This window comes from Citrus sinensis, chromosome 3, assembly GCF_022201045.2.
Source record: "Citrus sinensis cultivar Valencia sweet orange chromosome 3, DVS_A1.0, whole genome shotgun sequence".
NCBI classification, from domain to species: domain Eukaryota; kingdom Viridiplantae; phylum Streptophyta; class Magnoliopsida; order Sapindales; family Rutaceae; genus Citrus; species Citrus sinensis.
In genome coordinates this window covers 50,093,720-50,118,751 of record NC_068558.1, presented here as the reverse complement: position 1 = coordinate 50,118,751, position 25,032 = coordinate 50,093,720, and the positions used below count along the sequence as shown (strand labels likewise).

The following is a 25,032-nucleotide window of genomic DNA, read 5'->3' as shown; positions in this document are numbered from 1 at the left end:
AAATTTCTTTCCTTCTCATATTTCTCATATGGGCATCTAAATAGATAAATGTTTCTTTTCTCACAAATCAGGCCAATAGCAGCAAGTTTTTTTTTTTTATTTAAATATGCCCTATTTGATTTGTGCTTAAATACCAAATCTATACCCCATTACATATATATACCTCGTGAAAGTGTAAAAAGTCAAAAATAACTTTAAAAAATTATCTATTTACGTTTACTTCCTCTCTCATGACTTTTATATAATAACACAACCAAAGTCGAGTATAGGGGAAAAAGTTATAATACCAACATATTACTCAAAAACAATAAATAGAGTTTCATGAATTAGCGCAACCCAACCACCAATAGCTAACTCTAGCAGAAGTTTGTTCAAATTTTTTCATCTACAGTAAATTTTGTTCACAAATGGCCAAACACCCCACCCTACTACTTAGGGGCGGCTTAAAGATATTTGAGGCCTTATGCGAATTTGTAGTCATATGAAAATAATTAATAATTTATTAAGCATAGCTATATCAATACCAAATTAATTAAATTTGGAAAAGAATATGAATGATTCTATTGAAAAATAAATTATTTAAAATGATGGCACAACGATGGCTATTGTTATATTATTTAGGTAAAATTTTAATAATTATAATCAAAATTTTTATGATTCTAATTTAAATATCTTATTCTGTATACGTGTTAGTGTTCGTTAAGTATACATGTGGATGTTCACTTTTAGTATATGTAAATTTTATCTATAGGATTTCTAGAGCCTTGTAGTATAGTTTTTGTATTAAAATAGAAAATTAAACAAATAATGATACAATGAAAAATGATTGAATATTTTACCAGAGTTTCAGATCTTCTCGCGGTGTGTCTTTGTTGAAACACTGCAAATGATTTTATCTGACGCCGAGTTGATACTGGCACTCTAAGTGAATTGTGTTTTGAGCTTGAAAGCAACTTCTTCATTGTACAATTTTAAGGAAGGGTTTGCGCTTTTGCGGCAGTTGCGGCTACCCCGTTCATTATGCACGTTGATTTTTAAGTGATTGTTTAATTGGAGCGATAATGTAGGCATTTCGGTTTTTTTTTATTTTTTACAAATTTTTCTCTGTAACTGTTTTCTTTTTTACAATACTTCCTTGTCAATCAACGGTTTCTTTGTAGGGATTCGCAGCCACGTTGGAGACAATTCTAACGTGGAGACAACAAACGAGAACCGTCCGATGCTGCTTTCAATCGATGGTTTAGATTGTTTGGATAAATATGTCGGTGACTGGGTAAAAAAAAATTAACTATGGGCGTACACCATTAAATAAATTTACGTTTACATCCCCCTTATTCTCTTCCAAACAAAAACCCTCTTCTTCATTTTTTATGCTGCAACAATCTGTAATTTTTTTTTTCATTTTTGTCCTCTCTTTATTAATTTTGACTATGGGCGTTCGGCCCTATTACACTTACAATTATAAAAACTATTTCAATTACCATTATAGTTACAATATAGTTATAATTGTGATGTTATTTTAACTATAATGGTAATTATCATTGTTATTTTAACTGGGGTGAATTTTAGATTTACATCCTCTTAACTATTTTTATTTTGCTCCTTTATTTTTTAAAACCTTAGATTATCCTTATATTTAATCAAAAAAAAAAGGGAAAATAGGAGTGGGTTAATGATTTTTTTTTTTTTTTTGCTCTTCTTAACAAAAATGGAGGTTAAATTGAGATTTTCAAAAACAAGAGGTGATTTAAATATAGTCAATTTAAAAGAGAAATAATTCGAAATTAACCCTTTACATAATCTTAACTCTACAACAATTGTTATGAATTGACACATGGTACCAAGCATTCAGAATTGAAAGAGTGAGAGATTGAGGTTGAAACCAAAACTTGCACCCGAAGTCCCCAACATTCAAGCTCAAAACAAAGACCCGAACTTAAGTTTACGGTGCATTTACTTTTTTAGAATTGGAATAGATAACTACTTAAATTTACGGTTGTCGGGCATCATTAACCAACTCGGTATCAATACAATTCTGCAAGCGATTTGATTGCTTAGAATGTTGAATAAAAAAAATCAATTTTGATTTTCTACTAATCCGTGAGTAATATTCAACAATACTTAAAAGAATTTAAGGAAAATGAATATGATAACACATTAAAACAAAAAAACGTAGAGTTAGGATTGTGGTTTCTAATAATAAAGATTGACACTCCACGGCAATTGCACCTATCAATTCTAACACTATAAAAAATGAGCACACAATTTACATCAATTAAATTAGAAAATTAGGTTTAAGTAATATGGCTTGAGAGTTTATTTTCTATAGTTTTCTGTATTGGTTTGAGCTCATTATTTCTATGGCTTATACACCTAAAATTGATTAAATATTGTCATAAACACATATAGTCTCTTTGAATAGACTTTACATTCCTCTCTTAATAAAAAATAAGGGTTAATTATCCTTATGAGATACACGTTTTGACAAATTTTAAAAAAGTGACATATTTTTCAAGAATATTCGAGAGTCAGTGATAATTCATTACCTTTGCCATTAATTTTAATGAGAACAGTAACTTGATTACAAAATAACATTTTGCCCCTACAATTTATTTTAAATGACATTTCTACCCCTATAATAGTTACAAAATGATATTTTCATCCCTACAATTAGTTACAAAATGATGTTTTTATCCCTACTCACTTATTTTTTTTAAATAAAAAATTATAAGTCTAATCAACGGGCTTTTCCTTTTTTCAAATCATACAATTTTTTTAAAAAACTTTTATTGTTGTGTCAAACAAAATTTTCTTATTAAAGTTAATCGCAAAGTTTGACTTTGATTTAACAAAAAAAACTTGTTAATTACACTTAGATGTAATTTTTTTATATATATTTTTTCTATTTAAAAAATAAAAATAATTAATTAAGGGTAAAAACATATTTTGTAACTAATTACAGGGATAGAAATATCATTTTGTGGCTTATTATAGGGGTAGAAATGTTATTTTATAATTAATTATTAGGGACAAAAATGTTATTTTATAATTACGTTACTGTTCTCGCCTGAGTATTTTTAAAAATACATCACCTTTTTAAAATTTATCAAATCATATGCAGTCAGGGTAACTACCCTTAAAAATAAAGTAGAGGTAAATACATCTCGCACTAATTTGTAGGTGAAATAACTATCCCTTCAATATTTGTAAAGGTAAAAATCTAAGTTATGTCACAATAGAGTATAGACCTTGATTTAAATAGCACAATAGAAGTCTCGTATAAATATGAGTAGACTTCTAATTGAATAATACAATACCAGTGATTCAAAAAAAAAAACAAAGAATAAAATTTCCAAACTCAAAGACCCCGTTTGTGAAGATTACAAAAACTCATTAAAAAAAAAAAAACAAAAACCAAGAATATGCAGCAAACAACGACATTAAAAAGGGTTTAAAATAAAAAAAACTGTACAAAACATATTTTATCAACACAATACTTAGCATATGGTTGTGTATGATTTTCTCAGGCAAAACAGCAGCTACACCACCAACAATTCAAAGGGTTCGATAAAAAGCCAGCATGCCGTATCAAAACTTCGTCCCTTGCACTTTGGAGTGATCCGTGGCAACAATAACATAATGAAAACACTGCATCCTTCAAAATAATTAGAACCTAAATCAAAATGGATCTGTCAACACCATCTGTGTTGATCTTCCATGGAACAAAACTGGCATGCATCTGCAATCTACTAAACCAGCAAGCATTCATTTCAAATAGCAAAGAAACTCCCATCTTTAAGTAGACTTGCTACTAATTAAAGGTATGATCAAATATCATTTCCTGAGAAAATAAAGATTAAAAAACTTTCATTAGTTCATAAGAACATGCTGTGCACAACACACCAACAGAAACCTACATATTCAATTGAATCCTCAAAAATACACATCTAATTAGCTCAAAAGTTATTACATTTGAAAGTACATGTATCTCAGTAATTCAATCATTCTCTTCCTTCTAAAAATTCTAACTTCTCAGATGAAAGATTACAGTAAAATGATGCAGAATGTGCATGATTTTATGGAGAAAAGAGAAACGGAAGGAACAGGCTCTTAATTATAAGGCAATTAAACAAGAGAATTGAAAAAAAAAAACACCTAGTTATTGCACATACAAGTAATTGCAAGAAGCAAACCTGATCACATATGGGGCAGGATCACTTCTTTCATTCCACTCCAAAATGCAAGATAGGTGGAAATGATGTTCACATTTTGTGATAAGTTTCGGATTCTCTGTATCATACTCTGCAAGCGGAAGAACCCATAATTTTAAGCATTAATTATGAGCTGCTCGACTTCACTGTCTATTCCTTGACTTCACTGCCCATTCACCTGCAAATTGGCATAGAGTAGATAATAGAATTAAAGAACATAAAAAACTAAATAAACCACACCTTCAAGACAAATGGGACAAGTGTCCTCCTCTTCTGATGCTGCTAACACATTTAATTGTGAAACTTCAGACTTCCTTGGTGAAGCAATCAAAGAACTAGCTTGAGTTTTGCAGTCTGCATCCTCAAAATCTTCACACGTAGCTAATGTTTTATTTAAAATTTTGACAAAAATCTTGAGTTATTAACTTAAATTAATTAAGGTGTATAAGAATTGGGAATAAATTGGCATGTTACTTGATAGCTACTATGTTGGACTTGGTTCGGCCTGCCAGTGGCGTGCTTCGATATTAAACCAAAGGGTGGAACTTTTAACACGCAGCGTGTGAAAATGGAGTTTTTTTTTACGCGCTACTAAAATCCTTATAACATCCATTTTGATTTTTTTTTTCCTGAAATATCTCATTTTATAAAATAAAAATTAAAATATTAAAAAAAATCATCTTCTCATCAATAACACAACCAAAAATAGATATTATCTATTTCTTTAAGTTTTTATTTATAAAATATATACAGATTCTAAAATCTTAAAAAAAATTATTCTCATTATATCATTGCTATCTCCATAACTCTAAGCTCTTATAATTTTGTCAAAAAAAAAAATTTTCAATTAAAATTTAAAATACAGAAATATAGTGAAATGGGGTGATGTAAAAAATTTGTTAAGAGAATAAATTATTTAAGCATTGATTGAATTTTCATTTAAAATAAGAAATGAATTAAGCTATCTTTGATCATTTTTATAATTTCAATAAAAAATGGTTTTCTGAGTAATTTTGAAGGGTGTCAAAAGTCCTAGTCGAAGCCAAATTTTTGACACCAACGACAGTGGACTTGCGTTCAGTAATTGAGTGATTGTCGAACAGCATTAACGAACTCGGTACCAATTTCACTGAATTTCAATCTAAACAGTAATGTAAGTGATTTGATTACTTAGAGTATACCCTGTACGTAAGAAAAGAATCTACTGGGCAATAGATTGAATAAAAAAAAAAATCAATTTTTATTTTCTACTAATCCGTGAATAATATTCAACTATACCTAAAAGAATTTAAGGGAAATGAATGTGATAACACATTAAAAAAAAAAAAAAAAGAATTAGCATTGTGGTTTCTAATTATAGAGATTTATTATTGACGCTCCACAGCAATTATACCTATCAATTCTAAGATTATCAATTATGAGCACACAATTTACATCAATTAAATTATAAAATTAGGTTTCTGTAATTGGCTATGAGAGTTTATTTTCTTTGGTTTTCTATATTAGTTTGGGCTCATAATTTCTATGGCTTGTGTACCCGAAATTTATTAAATATTGTCATAAACACATAGACAACAAATAGTCTCTTCGAGCCTCTTCGAAAGAGACTTTGCGTATCATAATACAACTCTAAGCTATGTTATAATACAACTTGATCTAGGTAGTTCAGTAAATGTCTTATGTAAATATGAGTAGACTTTTATTTGGATAATATAATATTAGTGATTCAAAAAAAAAAAAAAAAATTTCCAAACTCAAAAGACCCCGTTTGTGAAGATTACAAAAACTCATTAAAAAAAAAAAAACAAAAGCCAAGATTATGCAGCAAACAACGTCATTAAAAAGGGTTCAAAATACAAAAACTGTACAAGACATATTTTATCAACACAATACAAGGCAAAACTATGTTTTCAAATTTTCATACTTAGCATATGGTTGTGTATGATTTTCTCAGGCAAAACAGCAGCTACACCACCAACAATTCAAAGGGTTCGATAAAATGCCAGCATGCTGTATCAAAACTTCGTCCCTTGCACTTTGGAGTGATCCGTGGCAACAATAACATATCGAAACACTGCATCCTTCAAAATAATTAGAACCTAAATCAAAATGGATCTGTCAACACCATCTGTTGATCTTCCATGGAACAAAACTGACATGCATCTGCAATCTACTAAACCAGCAAGCATTCATTTCAGATAGCAAAGAAACTCCCATCTTTAAGTAGACTTGCTACTAATTAAAGGTATGATCAAATATCATTTCCTGAGAAAATAAAGATTAACAAACTTTCATTAGTTCATGAGAACATGCTGTGCACAACATACCAACACAAACCTACAAATTCAATTGAATCCTCAAAAATTAAAAGCTCAGGTTCAAGCAATCTACAAGCATCAACAATACACATCTAATTAGCTCAAAAGTTATTACATTTGAAAGTACATGTATCTCAGTAATTCAATCATTTTCTTCTTTCCAAAAATTCTAACTTCTCAGATTAAAGATTCCTGTAAAATGATGCAGAATGTGTATTATTTTACGGAGTAAAGAGAAAACGAATGAACCAGGCTCTTAAATATATGGCAATTAAACAATAGAATTGAAAAAACACCTAGATATTGCACATACAAGTAATTGCAAGAGGCAAACCTGATCACATATGGGGCAGGATTCACTTCTTTCATTCCACTCCAAAATGCAAGATAGGTGGAAATGATGTTCACATTTTGTGATAAGTTTTGGATTCTCTGTATCATACTCTGCAGGCGGAAGAACCCATAATTTTAAGCATTAATTATCAGCTGCTGGACTTTACTGCCATTCACCAGCAAATTGTCATTGAGTAGATAATAGAATTAAAGCACGTGAAACACTAGTAAACCACACCTTCAAGGCAAATGGGACAAGTGTCCTCCTCTTCGGATGCTGCAAATACATTCAATTGCGAAACTTCAGACTTCCTTGGTGAAGCAATCAAAGAACTAGCTTGAGTTTTGCAGTCTGCATCCTCAACAACTTCACACATAGCTAATGTTTCAAAACTACCACCACTGACAGTTTCTCCAACGGATTCTGAGTCTGTTGAGGGTGGGCAACCAAAAACAACATCGTATGGCAAAGGTAAGGGTGGGGCCCGGAAAGTGTCAGGTGTAGATGCTTCCAGATGGAAATCAACCAGGAGTCCTCTTGTGAATGTAGAGGCTGTGCCATTGTGAGATGTTAACGACTCCCGCTCTTCCAGAGCTGGTGGACACTGCCAAAAAAAGCATTCTATAAAGATTATTTTTCTTAAAAAAAAAAAAATCACCCAGGCCTGTTTAGACAATATTAAACTATTAACATATTTCCATCTAGCTAACATCACTTGTCGCAAAGGCCGGCATGTCCAACAGGGCAGAAAAGGGGGTAAAGTTTGTATGCCTTGATACATAACTTCCAGCAGTGTTTTCCGACTGGCCAGATCATAAATCTTTCCAATTAAGCCCTTGATATCAAGAAAACAAAACACCAACCCAAATTTTTCACATGAACTCATTACATAAGGCACAATTGACTACTTGTCACTCAGTCAAATCTCTCATTCTGCTTTGGACCAAACCTCATATATCCAATCACAACCATTCAAAAAAGAAAAAAAGAAAAAAGAAATTCTTAGGTGAGGCAGATAGCCTTCCCCTGATCCCATATCAAATCCAAGCCAGACAGCACAACACAACTCAACTAAGCAACATAGCTTGTTACAACTCAAACAGAATGAAACAAGAGCATAATAAGAATGATGATGTTACTAACATAGTAGTAAACAGGCGTTCCATGCAGATGAGGTTTCCTGGAAGAACAACAACAGCCTCCCATTCCCTGCACTTTATTCTGTTATCCACCCAACACAAAGCAGCAGTTGGTGCATTATTTCCTGTTATTTGACATCAAGGGGCAAAAAAAAAAAAAAAAAAAAATCATTCTTTGCCAAACATGAACAAAGCAAAGTCACTCAATTTATACCCTAGACATGCTAAACTTTACGCGTACTGATCGAGAACATGAGTGGGAACAATTCAAACAGCAAAATTAATGGAATCCACAGCTAAACCATAAATAATAAACAAAAATTAAAATTAAAATAAAAAAACAACAAAACAGAATTCATCATATAGTCCAGCAACGCCAAAACAAGAGCGAGAGAACCACAATTCATGCAACAATAAAAATAAACCCTAGGCTCTAATCAGACAAAATTGGAGAGACTATGACGTGAAATTAATTAATAAGTAAATAATTAATCTAGAGAGATTCCATTGAAGATACGATAAGCTGAAAAAAGCTTCACCTCTTGGGGAACACAGAGAGAGAAGAAGAAGAAGACAGTCGGCGAAAAGAAGGAATACAAAAGAGAAAAGAGGTGGTTTCAGTTTCAGTACTTTTTTTTTCTTTTTATTTTAAATTCTTTTGTTGTTGTTATATGCTTTCTTGTTCCCACACCCTCTCTCTATTCTCACGGCTCCACAATCTTTGATTATTATTATTAAGCGACTCATTGAATCCCTAATGCTTAATTAATAATAAGTTTACACATTAACATTCTTTTACTTTATTTATTTATCAACTATTTGAAAAAAAAAAACACTCACAAAATAAAAAAGTTAAAAAATAAAGCCTATTTTTTATTTTTTTATTTTATTTTTTATTTCAAAGTCACTTATTTAGGTAAGATTAATCCATATAATAAATTTATTAATGTTTGAAACTTAAATTTAATAATGATGTTAAGAAGGAAAAAAAAAACCAAAAATATTGCAATGATTCTTATGAAATTTTGGAAATTTTATTCTTCAAAAGAGTACAAAAAGAAAGAATAAACAATTCATAATGATTGAACTTTAAGTATCTTATCCTTTAATGATGCTGTGGTGGTTATAAAATGACCATAAATTAAGCAGGAGAGATATTATTATTACTTCTTATTGAGATTTGATCATTACCGAAGTTCCATCCGAATATCAATTACACTGGTAAAAGTCCACTAGAAAAGTATCAGGCCCTCTTACTACCTGATATTTTTCTTGCTTTTACTCCAACTGCGTCGTCGTTTCATATTTTCAACGGCCTTTTCTAATTTCCAATCTTTATGCTCTCAAGATGCCCCGCTCCTCCAATCTTCACCGTCCATTTCAAACGACCGTTATCGTACCTAACACCAGCCCTCTATCAAAATCAAACCACCACAATTACAAATGCCCAAAAACACGACCGTTCGGTCCTTTCAAGTCAACTCAGAAACTCGGGGACAATTCACGAGTCAACTCATTCGGCCCATTCTTTTTACTCTCAGGCCCTCAAAGTTTCAGCCAAATTTGGTTTCCTTCAACAAGGAAAACAATTACACTCGCACATAATGAAGTTGGGATTATGTAATAAACTGTCTTTGCAAAACCAAGTGTTGCATGTTTATGTGAAATGCAAAGCGTTTGATGATATGGAGAAACTGTTTGATGAAATGCGGGTGAGAAATATTGTGACTTGGAATACGTTGATAAGTGGTATTATTAACTGCGGTGGTAACGTTACGCCTTATTTCAGGAGAATGTTATTAGACAATGTAAGATTAGACCACATAACGTTTAATAGTTTGCTCCGCGCGTGTGTTCAGGCAGATGATATTGAGGTGGGCAGGCGATTGCATAGTTTTATATTGAAAGTTGGGTTTGGTTTAAATTGTTTTGTAAGTAGTGCCCTTGTTGATTTGTATGGGAAGTGTGGTTTTGTTGAAGATGCAAGGAGGGTTTTTGATGAAGTTTTGTGCAGAGATTTGGTGTTGTGGAATGTGATGGTGTCTTGCTATGCCTTGAATTGTTTGGGAGACGGTGCTATTGCGGTGTTTAACTTGATGCGTTTGGAAGGTATGAAGGGTGATTATTTCACATTTTCTATTTTAGTGAATTCATGCGGAACTTTGGGATCTTCTAAATTGGGGAGGCAGATTCATGGCCTTGTAATTAAACAGTCTTTCGATTTAGATGTTTTAGTGGCTACTTCACTCGTAGATATGTATGCGAAGAATGGGAATATAGATGATGCTCGCAGGGTTTTTGATGGGATGACTGCTAAAAATGTTGTTTCCTGGAATACAATGGTCGTAGGTTTTGGGCAGAATGGAGATGGAAGGGAGGCTGTTAAACTTCTTAGAGATATGCTTCAAGGAAGCTTTTGTCCAGATGAAGTGACTCTGGCTAGCATTCTTAGCTCATGTGGGAGTTTATCCATCAGTTGTGAAACCAGGCAAGTTCATGCCTACGCGATTAAAAATGGGGTTCAAGCTTTTCTATCAATTGAAAATGCTTTGATAAATGCATACTCCAAGTGTGGCAGCATTGCTGGTGCTTTACAGTGTTTTGGTTCTGTCAAAGAGCCTGACCTTGTAACATGGACTTCAATAATTGGTGCGTATGCATTTCATGGCCTTTCAAAAGAAAGTATTGAGGTGTTTGAGAAGATGTTGTCTCACGCTGTAAGGCCAGACAGTATTGCCTTTCTTGAGGTTCTTTCTGCCTGTAGCCATGGGGGGCTAGTTAGTGAGGGGCTTCGGTACTTTAATTTGATGATCAGTGACTACCATATTTTACCAGATTCAGAGCACTATACTTGTCTTACTGACCTTCTTGGTCGAGTGGGTCTTCTGGTTGAGGCTTATGATTTACTGGCATCAATGCCAATTGAACCTAGATCGGATACTCTCGGAGCTTTCATTGGTGCATGTAAAGTTCATGGAAGCATAGGATTAGCAAAATGGGCTGCAGAAAAGCTGCTTGAGTTGGAGCCTAGCAAGCCAGTGAATTACGCTCTTGTGTCTAACGTGTATGCTTCTGAAAGATGTTGGTTTGATGTTGCTAGATTACGCAAAATGATGAGGGACAATTGTGATCATAAAGTTCCCGGTTGTAGCTGGATAGAAATTGCTGGTGAAATTCACACATTTGTATCAAGTGACAGATCCCACCCTCAAGCAGTACACATGTATGCTATGCTATGTACAGTGTTTGGTCTTATGGAGGAGAATAACGTTTCTGGTCACTGCAATGTGCTTGACAAAGAAATGGATGAATGTACACTCTGGCTTCCTGGCTGACCTAGTGCTTTCTCTTTGAAGCTGCAATAATTTCTCATTCATTTTATAACGTTCCAAGCTAACAAAATACCATAACACCTACCCGGAAGTACGATCCGTACATCATTTTCTTAATTTATTGCCTTTGTTCTGACTCCGTGTCAGCACACAACCAATGACAAGCCCCTTTGACCATCATGAACCGTCGTTATCATCGGCTTAAATTAATCTATCCTGAAACAGATCCTGATTGGAAGGATTCCCTTCAAGTCCTAGCAAAAAATCCTCGCTAACTGCAGGATCTTGTCTCCAATTGTAACATTATGAATTGTTTTGAACCCTTGACAATCTCCATTCCAACTAAAACCACATTTGAATTGACTTCTAATCAAAGGGTGAATTATTTCCTCACTCCTCCTCTTCCCGGGGGACGTGGAATAAGTTTCATTTCCCTTTGTTGTTTAGTGAGTAATATACATATTATAAAATTATATATTACCTCGTGACTCCGGAAATTTGATCAGTCTCTCTCCGTTCATCAAATCATCACCAATTGATTTATTTGATAAAGCCTTCCCATTTCCGCTACCAAGTTGCTGTTTTGAAGTAGTAATTTGCAAGGACTCTGATCGTTCTTGCTCAACCAACCGTTACATATTTTCATCTCATTTTTCTGGTGGAAACTCACAGCGATTTGGCAAGAAAAGTATGTGAAACTTAAAACTTCTATTCCAATGGAAAACTGGCACGTGTTGATTCCATCTAATCTTACCGCAGCTGTTTTTACCTTGCAAAGTAACTGTTGCTCCCTCCTTATATGGCTAGTCGTTTTCTTGTTTGGTCTGCGAGGGCCAGTTAGCTGGCTAAAAGTCAGTTGCAGACTCTACGGGTTGACATTGATGCTACGTAATATAACTAATTAATTTTTGTATGAAATGAATAATTAAATTTAATATAAATATCACTTATAAAATATTTTTTAAAATAAATAAATATATATTATAGCATTATTTATTTAATGTATGATTGATATAGTATCTCTAATATATTTTAAAATTTTTTATATTTGAATTTCGATTTATTAAATTTATATAACTTGGTCCAATAAGATTATTCAAGACTAGTGCCAATAATTAAATTTGTACTTAATTCTTGCCCAAAATTCTTTATTTTTATTTTTTTTCATTTTGATTGACAACGTTAGAATATAAAAATATTTAAGAACGGTGCCAATAATTAAGTGCAACAAATAAAATATATATATTTGATAAAAGTTTCTTCTAAATCTTTTGCTATTAGTCAAAACATTATTTTTTTTCCCAAAAAAAAAAACAAAAAGTGGCGCATGTTTGTCAGAACCGCGTTTGAAAAATCAAAGTCTCCACTAATAACAGCTTACAGCCTCTCCCTCTCACTCAACCACCCGCCAATCCATTTCTGCATCACCAACCCCAGAGCCACTAGTCTGTCTTTCTTTTTCCTCGATGAAAAAGTCATAGCGAGACTAACAAATGAAGAAAAGCCAAAATCCTCTCTACGAAGGACGGAGCCCTAGCACCGGCGTGCGGTCAACGCCGGACCGGTTCTTCTACTCTCCAGGCTCTCATTACTCAGAGGCCTCTACCGTCCGCAACCGCAAGACTAGCAAGAACTCTCTAGCAATGGCCGCCAAAGCCGTCGCCGGACTCTTTGTTGCCTGCTTCACTCCCCCCGAAACCAATAGCTCGAAGGATTTTGTCAACTCTAATGAATTCAAACCTTCTCCAGGTATGATACCTTCGAGATCCAGCTCTAGTAGTTTCTTTCATTATTTAATCAGTTGATCTTGGCTTGCCATTTATATATGCAACACGTGACATGTTTGTTTGGTACGTGGTAGTTTGTTCAGGCATAGGCATTGATTGCTTTTTAATTAATTGCCTACATTTCATGGATATTTTTTTATTTAAATGATTTTCTTTATGATCTGTAATATTAAAATGTATTACCTGGTCGAGTTAATTAGAATATAACAAGATAATATGATTGATTGGTTAATTTTCAGTAGTATCGGATGCTTCAAGATCAAGAGCTAGCACTGAAAGAAGGCGAAGTTCAAGTCAGGGTCTGTATGTGAGTTCAAACAATTCAACGCGAGGAGGAGATCAGTCTGGCAACGTGCAGATCACCATGGAGGAAATCTACAGGGCAACTAGGAACTTCTCCCCTTCTTTCAAGATTGGACAAGGAGGATTTGGAACTGTCTATAAGGGCAGACTCGAAGATGGAACCATTGTTGCTATTAAACGTGCTAAGAAGGTTTAATAAAATTATACTTTCCTGGCCTTCAGGGCTGAATTGAGATTTTCTCTGTGATATGGGGTTTCGGTTTCACTTAGTTGTCTTTCTTTGCAGAGTGTATATGATAAGCATTCGGGTGCAGAGTTTCAAAGTGAGATTCGAACGCTGGCACAGGTGGAACATTTGAATTTGGTCAAGTTCCATGGGTATTTAGAGTTTGAAGATGAAAGAATTGTTATTGTGGAGTATGTTCCAAATGGAACTCTCAGGGAACACTTGGATTGTGAGTTTTTTCTCTCTGTCTCCGCTCTTTTGTACGTTTGTGTGAGGATACCTGCTGGATATGTATGCTCTTACCTGAAATATGAGAAGCACAATTGCAGGTCTGCAGGGCAACATTCTTGACCTTGCTGGAAGGCTAGATATTGCCATCGATGTGGCCCATGCTATCACCTATCTTCATATGTATACAGGTATGTTTTAGCTGTAGTGCTGGACTCATTTTAGTTCTATCAAGATATTGATGTTTCTTATATCCCCTGAAACTAAGAGACTCTGGTGATGATCCAAATTGGTCCTATTTGGCTTTCCCTGTAGACCATCCAATCATTCATAGAGACATAAAGTCCTCCAACATTCTCCTCACTGAAAACTTTCGAGCCAAGGTAGCGGACTTTGGTTTTGCTAGATTAGCAGCTGATACTGAGTCAGGTGCCACCCATGTATCAACCCAAGTTAAAGGAACTGCTGGCTACTTGGATCCGGAATACCTGAAAACCTATCAACTTACTGAGAAGAGCGATGTTTATTCATTTGGTGTGTTACTGGTTGAACTCGTCACTGGAAGGCGCCCAATTGAACCAAAAAGGGAACTCAAAGAGCGAATAACTGTAAAATGGGTGTGTTTCTTCAACCCCCATCCCCCTGCAAAATTCTTTTTTTTTTACTACATTTTCAACTTTTCGATCTTTTAGTCCAATTACAAAACCCATTTAAGTTAGAACATGAAGTCTTATTGAATTCATAGCGCAATATTGTGTGCAAAGATGGTTATAGTCTCTATTGTGATTTGCTGAGTGCAGGCAATGAAGAAATTTTCTGATGGAGATGCCATTTCAATCTTGGACCCAAGGGTAGAAAACACTGCAGCTAATAACTTGGCTCTTGAAAAGATACTTGAACTAGCCTTGCAATGCTTGGCTCCACGCAGACAAAATCGGCCAAGCATGAGAAGATGTGCAGAGATCCTGTGGAGTGTACGTAAGGATTACAGAGAGCTAGCAGCTTCAGATGTCCTTTTACAACCCTCTTATTCCAAAAGGAGCAATTCGACAAGAGAACAATAACAGCTTCAATTGGCCAAATGACATCCAAGGTGCAAGGTGACATTTTGATGGAGTTAAGCTTGCATCTACTTTTGCAAATGCATTGAGATCAAAGAAAGATGTAGCCATTTAAGTGTCCTCTAGAGCCAATCAAAGCAAAATTCGAGAAGAAACTTTATTGAAAGGAGGCCAATAATTTTCGAAAAACTGGTGTGAAGGTAGTACTAATAAGCAGTCCATTTGCTGCGCACGTATGGAGAAGCATCTGTTCATGAGGTTTTGCTTGTACAGTAATAAGCTCATTTTTGCAGTGGGAAGTTAGTCGCTTCCTAACTACTGTAGTCTTGTTTGATTATTGATTCCTATTGATTTGCTTAGGCAATTTGTTAATAGTTTATACGCTCATTTGTATTTTATCTACTAATAGGTATCATTTATATGAAATAGCCAAGGAAAAGTGGTTTGGTTATGAATTCCACTTTACATAATTACCCTTCGCACCATGGCAATGGCATAACTTTTTTCTCAAGATTTGAGAGGAAATAATTTGCGCGACCCTTGGGAAAGAAAAAAAAAAAGCACATAAAAAAGTTCATGCACGAAAAAAAGAAATTATGAATCTTTATCGTCTCTTCGATCTTTAAGGACCATTCTTCCTCTGAGTCCTGTTCAAAATTTTTTTCACAGGAAAGCTGCTTTCTCCATACATTCAAATCTTTCAACAATCTTTCACCTCAGAGCAATGAGCAACCAGAAACGTCGTAGATTTTGATTCGGTCCCTCAAGCTTTATGGAGAATATTCAATGTTCTATAGCTGTTGAAAGACAGATTGATTCCTTTCGATTAATTTTTCATTACCGCACAATCTCTTTCCAAAAAGCTATGCATGACCATTTACTCTCCCTCCCTAAAGCTGACATCACAACAAAAACCGAAACAACAGGGCAATCTGTACTGTTTCCATGAAACAGCACCATGGATGTTGTAAATACAAAATACCCATTCAACATTAATGAAAGACCACATCTTTGTCCTTGTGTCCTGCTCTGCCACTAACCACTAGTTAGCGTCCTTTCTATATTGCCTCTGTTCTTTCTCCTACCAAGGTTACTAGGTTACTAGGTACTTGTATATGTATATTCACAGAGGGGGAACCTGAAGAATGGGGAGAAGAATCCACTACAAACTACTTCTGTTGAGGAGTATAAAATGTCTTCCTTCACCATTCTGTTCTACATCAAATGTTGCAATAATAAGACCCTTTATTGGTCTAGCTAGGCAGGAGAATTTGTTCTGCATGCCCAGAAAAAAAGAATTGCCTTTTTGTTGGAGCTAGATCGTCAAAACCTCCGGTCTTTCCCTCCCCTCAGAATCACCTCTCGGCATTGAATCCTGCCGAGTTAGCTCATAGGTTCCATCTAGGGGTCTTTGATTCTCACTATTTAAGCTAGAAACTTTTGAACAAAGGAAGAAGAATGAAGATGTATATATGCTCACATGCCAAATACTGCAAAACCATTTAACATAACAAACATCAGTGAAATAGACAGAGAAAGAGATGGAGGGAGAAGAAACTAACAAACTCATAATACCTGTGCCAAATCCAGTAACTTTGACTAGTTTCCAATTTCCAGCTTATTGCTGCCATTGCTAACGCAGCGAAACCCACTAGTACAAAACCCCAGCGAAATCGTCGCAGAATTGTCTTCATGAAATTCCGAAGCCATTCCATAATAGTTTGCTGTCTACAATTGTGAAATAAAGTGAAATCAAATTCATTCAGCATATACTCATGCAACATGCAAGCAGGTATGATACTAATGAAGTGGAAAGCTTGTATCTCTTATCCTTTTGTATCTTGCATACCGAACTGCTAATTTACAGTAGAAATTATTAGGCCCAATCTCCAGTATATCCCAATAGATGAATTGTAGAAGCTTATGTTAGATCATTAGCTCAAATTTCAGTGCCCAATCACTAAAGCAGACACATTGCCTCAACAAGTCAATGATTGCCATTAACAAATGAATTTTAAGAAAGGAATTATATTTGCAAAATTTCAACTTCGATTGTAATATACTAAAAGCATCAAACATATTTATACTAATACCTACATGTATTCTTTTACTTCTAACTGCACTGTGAGCAAAGTAATGTAAATAAAAATTCATGATGTGAACAACAACCCCCCCCCCCCTCTCCAAAGAGAAAAAAAAAGGGAGGTTACCTGTCTACCATGTTCATACAAAAACCGAATCGTAAGGAAAATGATCTAAACTTAGTGGAGAGCTCCACCAGCAATCCAATAAGAAGACCCGCTGCTCCAATTGATATTACAAGAATAATATTGGAAGACCTGCAGAATAGCTTAAACATGGTTAGATGCCATAATGCCAAAAAACGAACATTATACAAAATTGAATTCTATCCACTGTTTCTGGATACCTGGTTGCCTTAGTTATGGCCATCATGGCTGTAAGGATGGCTACAACTGTGTGAATTGTCCTTTTCAATGCTTCATCAATTGTAGTTAGGTATATGAAAGTGCTCACCACGGCCATGAAAGAGAGCCAGAAGTCCATGAACTGAAACATTTTCCGGGTGCCTAATTAATAGTATCTCAATCTAATGACCCTAACAGCAAACACTCTTAAAAGAGAGAGGTTACTCGTGGAAAACAAGGGAATACAGAATTACATCATGCTACATAATTGGCCAACTCTCAACAGTCTTTCAATTGGCTGCCTTATTCTTCATGTCGTTGGTGCTTTCACGACAAGAGATGTATAAATTTCAACATGTACTCAATCCATGATGTTTGTTTGAGTTAATAGAAGTACTTATGAGTTAATCATATGCTGAGAGCTATAAAAGACCAAAGGTTTCAAATAAAACAAAAATAAAATAAGACATTCTTAAGAGGAACAAGTCATACCTGTAAGACATTAAAGGATAATGCGCACCAGGTGCCAACATCACATGCATGATATAATCCACTAGAGATACCACTTGCCGTGAAGAGTACCCATTCTGCAAACGCCTGCATAGAGAAAATTACTGTCCTTTTGTTGATGGGAAAATTAAATGATCAGTCAAAAAGGTATATTTTATACTGATTTGGTATGTCATACAAATGTTCCGTGTCCACGTTCTTAAAAGGTTAGTATAAATATGATCAATATTCCCCGATATTAATGACAATATCACTGACCTTTGTGGGATTTATAATATAAAACTAACCCCTCTAGGAAATATTTAACATTTATGGTGCATTTACTTTCCGGATTGGGGAATCAAAATTTGAAATCGAAATCATTGACGGCGTTTACTTCGCAAAATGGAGGTAGGAGCCGGAATCATAATCATGGGACCCACCCAAATTTGAAATGAGGAATGAGAAATTGATTCCCAAGGGTGATTGACCATTTTGCTTCCCCCACAAAATAAAAAATGCCCATTTTGTCCTCAGTTAAAAAAAATATTATAATTAATTAATATATTTATTCTAATTATTTATATATTTTGAATAATTTATTATTATTAATGATAAAAATAACAATAATTAATTAATATATTCTGAATTATTATTACTATTATTGTTATTATTATTATTAATGATAAAAATAAAAATAATTAATTAACAAATTAATGTTTGTTGTTGTTCTTATTATTAATGATAAAAATTATTATAATTAATTAATATATTAATGTCAATTATTATTATTAATGATTAAAAAATTTACAATTAATTAATATAGTAATATATTATTAACAATAATTATTAATAATAATAAATTTTGAGTAAATAATCACAATAATTAAACTAAAAAATAATAATTATGACAATAGCTTATTAAGGACTTTAGTAATTTGTTACAATCTAACTCATTCCGATTTCGATTCCAAGATAATGTAAACACATTAATGGCAATCTCGCTCATTACGATTCCAATTCCGACAATTCAAGTAAATAACTTATTCTGATTTTCATTCCCCATTCCGATTCCAGCCCATTCTGATTTCAGTTTAGTAAACGCACCATTAATGACAAAGGCACCACAGACCCAACTACTAAAGAGGTTGGGTGTAGGGTTAACAGATGTGATCATCATAACTTTTAGGATGATCAATGACACTGTCATCTTAGGAAGGATTTATGATGTTTACCTCAAAAATCTTTTGATCCAAGAAGTTTCATAATACTGTGAATCCATTTCAAGAAAAGCAGGCGTAAAGCTTTACCTTCTGTCGAAGGGCCTGATAGGCAGGAAGTAGAGCTGCAGCATTTGAAGCAATGAGAGCAACGGATTGCTGCACATGTCCTGCATGAATTTTCAAGTTGGTGGATAAGGTAGAAAAACATTTATTACCATAATGCTAGGTCCTAATGTTCACTTCAGATCCAAGTAATTGTCTTCATAAACAATAGACCACTTGAGTAGGAAAAGTTCATTGACACATACTTCCTAGTTCCTACATGCATATGTGTGGGTGTACATTCATGCATGCATAACTATTTTATTTTATATACAGAAGAAAAAAGTATGTGGACTGCAGGCAAAAATGTCTCTAAATTTGGCTTCACCATAATATTTACCTCGATGTGATACAAGTTCAACACTGCAGTCAAAGCCTCCATGGTCTCTATCACAGGCACAGAAGCTGAAAAACAGAAAGACCACACCATTAAAAGGGTCAAGGAAGGAAAACAAAACTGCAGTTCAAATTTCCATATGTGGGCATCCAAGTTTCGCCCACAATGGCTCTAGGTACTGTTGTAAAACAAAAATAAAGAGGATAAGATCTAGGAAGTATAATAAAGTTAAAAAAGTTAAACTAAGGGGAAAACTGAAAATAAAAACCTGTATAATGTCAATCCACTAGCATCGAAAGCATTTCTGCATTGCCCGTGTGACGAGCATCTTTTTGGGCATCTTTCAAGCGAAACAGACATGACCGTCTCACTTTTGGAGGTATTTACATGCCTTATACCAAAACCCCAAGTTCCTTCTCTAACGTATAAGATATAGAAATCAACCTTTTCTTCACTTGAATTATACAACTTAAAGAACATAGACCCAACACTGTTATTTGTCCTGTTTGCATAGTAATAGTCCCAGCTCTGAAGAGATGGCAATCCTCCAGATTTAGCATATATTTCATGTTTTATCTTTGTATCTGATGTCAGTTGGATATGGATACTTCCTCCAGCTGCACCCCGAGGAATGTCCAAAAGAAAATAAGTCCAAGTATTATCTTGTCCTTCATCGTAAGAGGAGTTGCTTAAAAGGGGTTCAAGAGGAAAAGCAGCGGAATCTGAGGGTACTTTTTCACTGACTGGTATATAATAGGACTCAAACAGGGTCTCTTTCCTGATAACTGTCTGCAGAGAACCATTCTCACTAAGTATTGCTGTGGGGTAAGTTTCTAGTAACAGGAATCATATAAAAAATCCGTTACATAATTCAACAGGTGAAATGAATGTTACGACAAAAACTTGCATGCAAAATATTCATCTAATATGCAGAAGCCTCTTCCTCAATCATTATTTTTCTGCATTATAAGCCAAAGCATACTTTAAATCCAAACATCCAAAATGTGCATTCCATAATCACCCAGCTAAAGCAATCAGGATAGGATCATGGGGAACAAGGCATTCACAAACCCTGTGGATCAATTTGATGAAGCAAGGATGTAATAGTTCTTTCATCATAAGCTTAAAATCTTAATCTGTCACCATTTGAAAGTATATATTATATGATATCTTGTTACCTTAAGCTTCACCTATAGTTCCATGTCACCATTAAAAAGCAAGTTACCAATTTATTCATCAAAAACTTTCAATTTTATTGCATTTCCTGTTTAAGAATGCATGCACGATTCAATCCAGAGAATTTTTAAGTTTATAGATAATCCTGAATTTGCTTGTCAAATAAACAATTGATAAATATTAAGACAACAGTTATAATGTGGAAACCAAATGGCACGGCAAAATACTAAGAAGAAAAACATTTAAAACAGCGTTTTTAGGGATGCAGGGGACACAGTCTCACCTGAAGTATATATCTTTCCCACTTACAATTTAATCCGGCCTTCCCCATGGGACATTCAAGTACTTGCCATTCCAAGGAATAGCAAACCTGTATGCCAGCATTCCGAGTCTCTCCAAGTTCTTTTGAAAGATTAACAGGTATAATAGTAATATACCATCGACCAACCTTAGGTGAGTCAACAATCAGAGGGCCATTGGATATGTCACCTGAATAATCATGCAGAATTTCTGAAGGCATTGCACCATGACGAGCAAAACACATTATGTTAGCTCCACCGGCATTTAGAGTATTATTTGATTGTGTCATGCTAAATGTGACATTCATAGCCATAATGATTAATTGTTCTGCTATTCCCAACACATCCAAGAAGAAGACTTTAATTTCGCCGTTTCCATGGCAAGGTGAGTCAAAAGAATTTCTGCAAAAAATCCCATTTTCAGTGGTCTTGTTGTTCAGCTTACTATCAGGAAACTGTTCAGTAAGATTGTAACTGTCAGATCGAACACACGATAGAGGGTCAACTGACTGATTGCAGTACTGGCCCCACATTGTTGAGGTTGTACATCCTTCCACGCTAATGTTGGCGGTAAAGGAGTACGATGGGCCTCGAATAATCTGCAGTACCAGAGAATTAGATGCAAGCTCATTTCTCAAAATATTTGCAACATTGACGCATTGGTGACATCAATATATCAAAAAGCGCTTTAATAAAAGTTAAACGGAAAGATTTCAGGAAATAAAACCGGTAACACTTAAGTTTTGTACACGTAATGACAGTCATAATCTTACGTAAATGACTGACATTGTATGTTAGAGAGGCATGTACGGCATGCTGATTTTCTGGATAGGAATCTTAAAGCCAGAATTGGAGGACTTTTGGAATATGTAGCCACTCTAAAGTTGCAGATTCCTGTCATAACTGTTTTGACTTCAATTGGTGCCAACAAAGAAAAACCTTTAGTTTTCTCAACAGTTTGAATAAAAAAACATATATTAGCTAGGAATCAATATTTGCTCCTTTTTTTTAAACTTTCTGATTAAAGTTCCTATTTTTGGAAGGAAAAAGCATATAACTGCTGTTCGTTTGAAATTATATTTTTTTCTTCTGTGCCCTAGAATAAACAACTACATACTATCAAGAGAAAGGAAAAAGAAAAGGCCTCAAGCACTCTATCAGCTGTCGTCACAATGATATTGTTTCTAACCAAAGATTGCTGCATTAATGTTGTGTTTCTCAGAGAACTTGCAAGTATTTCACAGTTGCAATCATCAATAATATAAAGATAGAGATATTAAGTAAATAAGTGAATAATCAGAAGACGCAATAGAATTACTACTATATCCTGAAACTGAATAATGAAGAATCTAATACTAATGCTTATGAGCTATACCATCTTTGATTGTGTCCTTATTGCTCCGACGCCATTGAAAAATCCAAGATACCAAGCTCCTGGAGATATCTGAACAAAGCCTCATAAGTTAAAAGCTGACAACAGTTTCTAAGCGACAATGAATTTTGTAAACAATATGTATGTGGCAGCATCAAAGCTCCCAGGAAAGAATAAGGAAAATAGGGGGAATATGAGGACAGAATGAAAACTTGTTGAGGAAAGGCACGAAGCAAGACCTTTTGGCTTTTTGCATACAAGTAAAGATATAGACCTGCTCATTTGTCAACTTCACTGATATATTTTTCTGCATCGGATAGCACTGCTCCTCATTCTGAATATCCTCTAATTCATTTGAAGATCCATTTGAGAAAGAACCTAACACTGCAATAAAGAAAATTTTCCATAGTAAAATTTTGAATCACTAGTATATCAGATTTATAACACAAAGAATGAACCTAAGAGAACAAAAACAGGCAGAATTTGGGCCTAATCAAAGCATGTTACATTACAGTCAGAAAATAGTGCTGCTAAGAATAACTAAGCAACCAGAATCTTACATGGTTACTAATGCCAAAAACTATATTGACACATGAGGAACATAACCCAGGCCCAAAAAGAAACTGAAAGCCCTGACATTCATCCTTCAGCTACCTAAGAGATTGATCAACATCTTTTCACATATGCATTCAAATGTCGAAGAGCTACAGAATATAAATCCGTAAATAGAGTGGAATAATACAGGGAACATGTTAAAACTACAATATAGAAGAGATGAAAGGAGCCTACAACCCAGGGGATCCAAGTTTAGAACATCACACCTAAACCTTTTACAAAAGCATTTGTGACTTGAGGCAGAGGGAGACTGCCATCTCTCAAGCAAATCAAGGGCAGAGCACTTTCCGGAACTTTTGCTATCCTTCTGGCATCCTGTTAAGGGTTTGAACTATAAGCAGACCGGAAAAAAAATAAATAAATTACAATAGAATTGAAGAAGTAATGTCATGGAATTGCCTTCATGATTGCACACAAATTTTGCAGCAGAACTTTAATATCTCTTCAAGTCATGATTGTAGGAAAAATAAACTTTAAAAGAATCTTACAATTAGCCAAACATGGCTATACAAAAATATAGCACGTTAAGTCATTAGAGATCAGCAACATTTTGTATTGTAAAAAATCTCCCAAATTAAATAAGCACGCTTACGAGGTCAACGTCTGACTCCAACACTATCGACAATGAAGAGAACCACGGTGGCAAATCAACTGGAGCAAGAAACAACGTCATAACAAGTGAAATATCAGAATTGATAATTAAAAATGTAGAAAATAAAATAATTTATTCCGCCAACACATGCTGAAGACAGAAGGGGGAAGCAGCCACTTGATCACGAGCAATTTGCTCAAACATGCGTATTATTCTTGTAAATAAAATTAATTTAAAAAAGAAAATTTGATAAATCTTGATCCCTTACCTCTGAAATAACGCGAATCAAATGGCCTTAACCGAGTTTCGGGATATCTAAAACTCGAGATAGAGAAAGTGCCGTAGGCATCCACTTCACCCAGTGAATAAGAGCGGACAAAGAAACATGATAAGAAAACACAGTAACTGAGAATAATCAGATTAAACCGATAGCATGGAATCAAATTCTCTACCATTTCTTTTCTTTTTTTCTGAGTTGATTCTTTGTAACAAACGAGATTTAAGTAAAGTGAATATTGTTAAAAAGTATTGTTTAATTTTATTACGTTTTACTATTTTATAGAGTGTTCGGTTGACTCGTGTCAGTCAAGATAGCTGTCGAAGATGATGCAACTGCATTATAATCACACGCCAAGGGAGGGGAACGTTTAGCACTCGCTTGAACCGGCTTAAAATGGAGGGCGCGTGTTTGCACTTATTTTTCCCAACGGTGTGAATTAAAGTAATAAGAGACTTTTCTGCGCAAACCAATCTTAGGTGCGTTTTTTATATGAAATCACGATAAATCTGAATTAATCTAAATTTAAATATATTTAAATATTTAAATTTAAATAATATATATTAAGTTATTTTTTTAATTTAAAAAATTAAAAAAATATATTTTTATATTTATATTTTTTTAAATTTAAATGTTAAATAAATAATATATTAAATACTATAATATTTTAACATTTATAAGTAAAACTAATGATGAGATTATTACGTGGGTAAATGTTCATGAGTGAGTTTTGAAATAGACATGAAAAATAAATTACAAAATAGAGATATTTTTTATATTAGCAAATAATTAAATTAATTTAAATTTCTCCATTAAGTAAAAAGTAAAAAAAAAAAACTTATTTTATTAAGTCAGAATTATCTAAAAAATCTCATTAAATTATAAAAACAAATACATGTAATTAACTTAATTAATTAAGTTAAATATCTTAAGTCATTAAGTTAAAAAGTAAACGACACTTTAGTATTTTTTCTTTTTAGAGAATAATCTTATGTATTTTTGTGACTAAGAAAAAGGGGAATAAATTACTTATAATCTTCATATCTGTTTGGTATAAAAATTGCCTAATATCAGGAAAGATCCGATGGAAGCTTCGGGTTCATTATATAACTATTTTGATAATTGGACGGCCCTGAAGATACTCACGATGTACAGACAAATATGAGTTTTAAGATGATTCAAGTT

At 34.0% G+C, this 25,032-nt stretch overlaps 4 protein-coding genes across 11 annotated transcripts; 2 read left to right on the top strand and 2 right to left on the bottom strand.

Moving 5' to 3' along the window:
* Window positions 1-3,327: 3,327 nt before the first annotated feature.
* LOC127901532 (probable E3 ubiquitin-protein ligase RHB1A) lies at window positions 3,328-8,730 on the bottom strand. 4 transcript variants are annotated; one of them, XM_052439081.1, is made up of 5 exons: window positions 8,542-8,726; window positions 8,007-8,127; window positions 7,101-7,467; window positions 6,864-6,973; window positions 3,328-3,841 (listed from the first exon to the last, which is right to left on the bottom strand). In XM_052439081.1, exons 2-5 carry the CDS (start codon window positions 8,067-8,069, stop codon window positions 3,812-3,814), a joined length of 570 nt encoding a protein of 189 aa, XP_052295041.1. In that variant the 5' UTR covers window positions 8,070-8,127; window positions 8,542-8,726; the 3' UTR covers window positions 3,328-3,811. The 4 variants fall into 4 exon arrangements, with proteins under 4 accessions (XP_052295041.1, XP_052295039.1, XP_052295040.1 ...); XM_052439080.1 differs by lacking the exon at window positions 3,328-3,841 and adding an exon at window positions 6,029-6,476; XM_052439082.1 differs by lacking the exon at window positions 3,328-3,841 and adding an exon at window positions 6,539-6,721 and having other exon boundaries at window positions 8,542-8,727.
* Window positions 8,731-9,179: 449 nt separating this feature from the next.
* Window positions 9,180-12,199, top strand: LOC127901530 (pentatricopeptide repeat-containing protein At2g46050, mitochondrial-like). The gene has a single exon (XM_052439076.1). The coding sequence runs from the start codon at window positions 9,340-9,342 to the stop codon at window positions 11,335-11,337; it is 1,998 nt and encodes a 665-aa protein (XP_052295036.1). The 5' UTR covers window positions 9,180-9,339; the 3' UTR covers window positions 11,338-12,199.
* A 447-nt stretch (window positions 12,200-12,646) lies between these two features.
* Window positions 12,647-15,409, top strand: LOC127901531 (calmodulin-binding receptor-like cytoplasmic kinase 2). 2 transcript variants are annotated; one of them, XM_052439078.1, is made up of 6 exons: window positions 12,647-13,083; window positions 13,364-13,614; window positions 13,711-13,879; window positions 13,980-14,069; window positions 14,194-14,495; window positions 14,679-15,409. In XM_052439078.1, exons 1-6 carry the CDS (start codon window positions 12,828-12,830, stop codon window positions 14,940-14,942), a joined length of 1,332 nt encoding a protein of 443 aa, XP_052295038.1. In that variant the 5' UTR covers window positions 12,647-12,827; the 3' UTR covers window positions 14,943-15,409. The 2 variants fall into 2 exon arrangements, with proteins under 2 accessions (XP_052295038.1, XP_052295037.1); XM_052439077.1 differs by having other exon boundaries at window positions 12,648-13,083; window positions 13,361-13,614.
* Window positions 15,410-15,524: 115 nt separating this feature from the next.
* Window positions 15,525-24,100, bottom strand: LOC102613328 (uncharacterized). Of its 4 annotated transcripts, XM_052439074.1 has the most exons (15): window positions 23,839-24,099; window positions 23,571-23,629; window positions 23,185-23,293; window positions 22,638-22,747; window positions 22,367-22,435; window positions 21,502-21,590; window positions 20,976-21,393; window positions 19,785-20,305; window positions 19,520-19,584; window positions 19,165-19,244; window positions 17,858-17,962; window positions 17,368-17,507; window positions 17,150-17,278; window positions 16,515-16,667; window positions 15,525-16,429 (listed from the first exon to the last, which is right to left on the bottom strand). In XM_052439074.1, the coding sequence occupies exons 1-15, from the start codon at window positions 24,023-24,025 to the stop codon at window positions 16,255-16,257; spliced, it is 2,409 nt and encodes an 802-aa protein (XP_052295034.1). In that variant the 5' UTR covers window positions 24,026-24,099; the 3' UTR covers window positions 15,525-16,254. The 4 variants fall into 4 exon arrangements, 3 of the variants coding, with proteins under 3 accessions (XP_052295034.1, XP_052295033.1, XP_052295035.1); XM_052439073.1 differs by having other exon boundaries at window positions 20,976-21,590; XR_008053755.1 differs by having other exon boundaries at window positions 16,281-16,429; window positions 16,515-16,663; window positions 20,976-21,590; window positions 23,839-24,100.
* Between the last annotated feature and the right edge of the window lie 932 nt (window positions 24,101-25,032).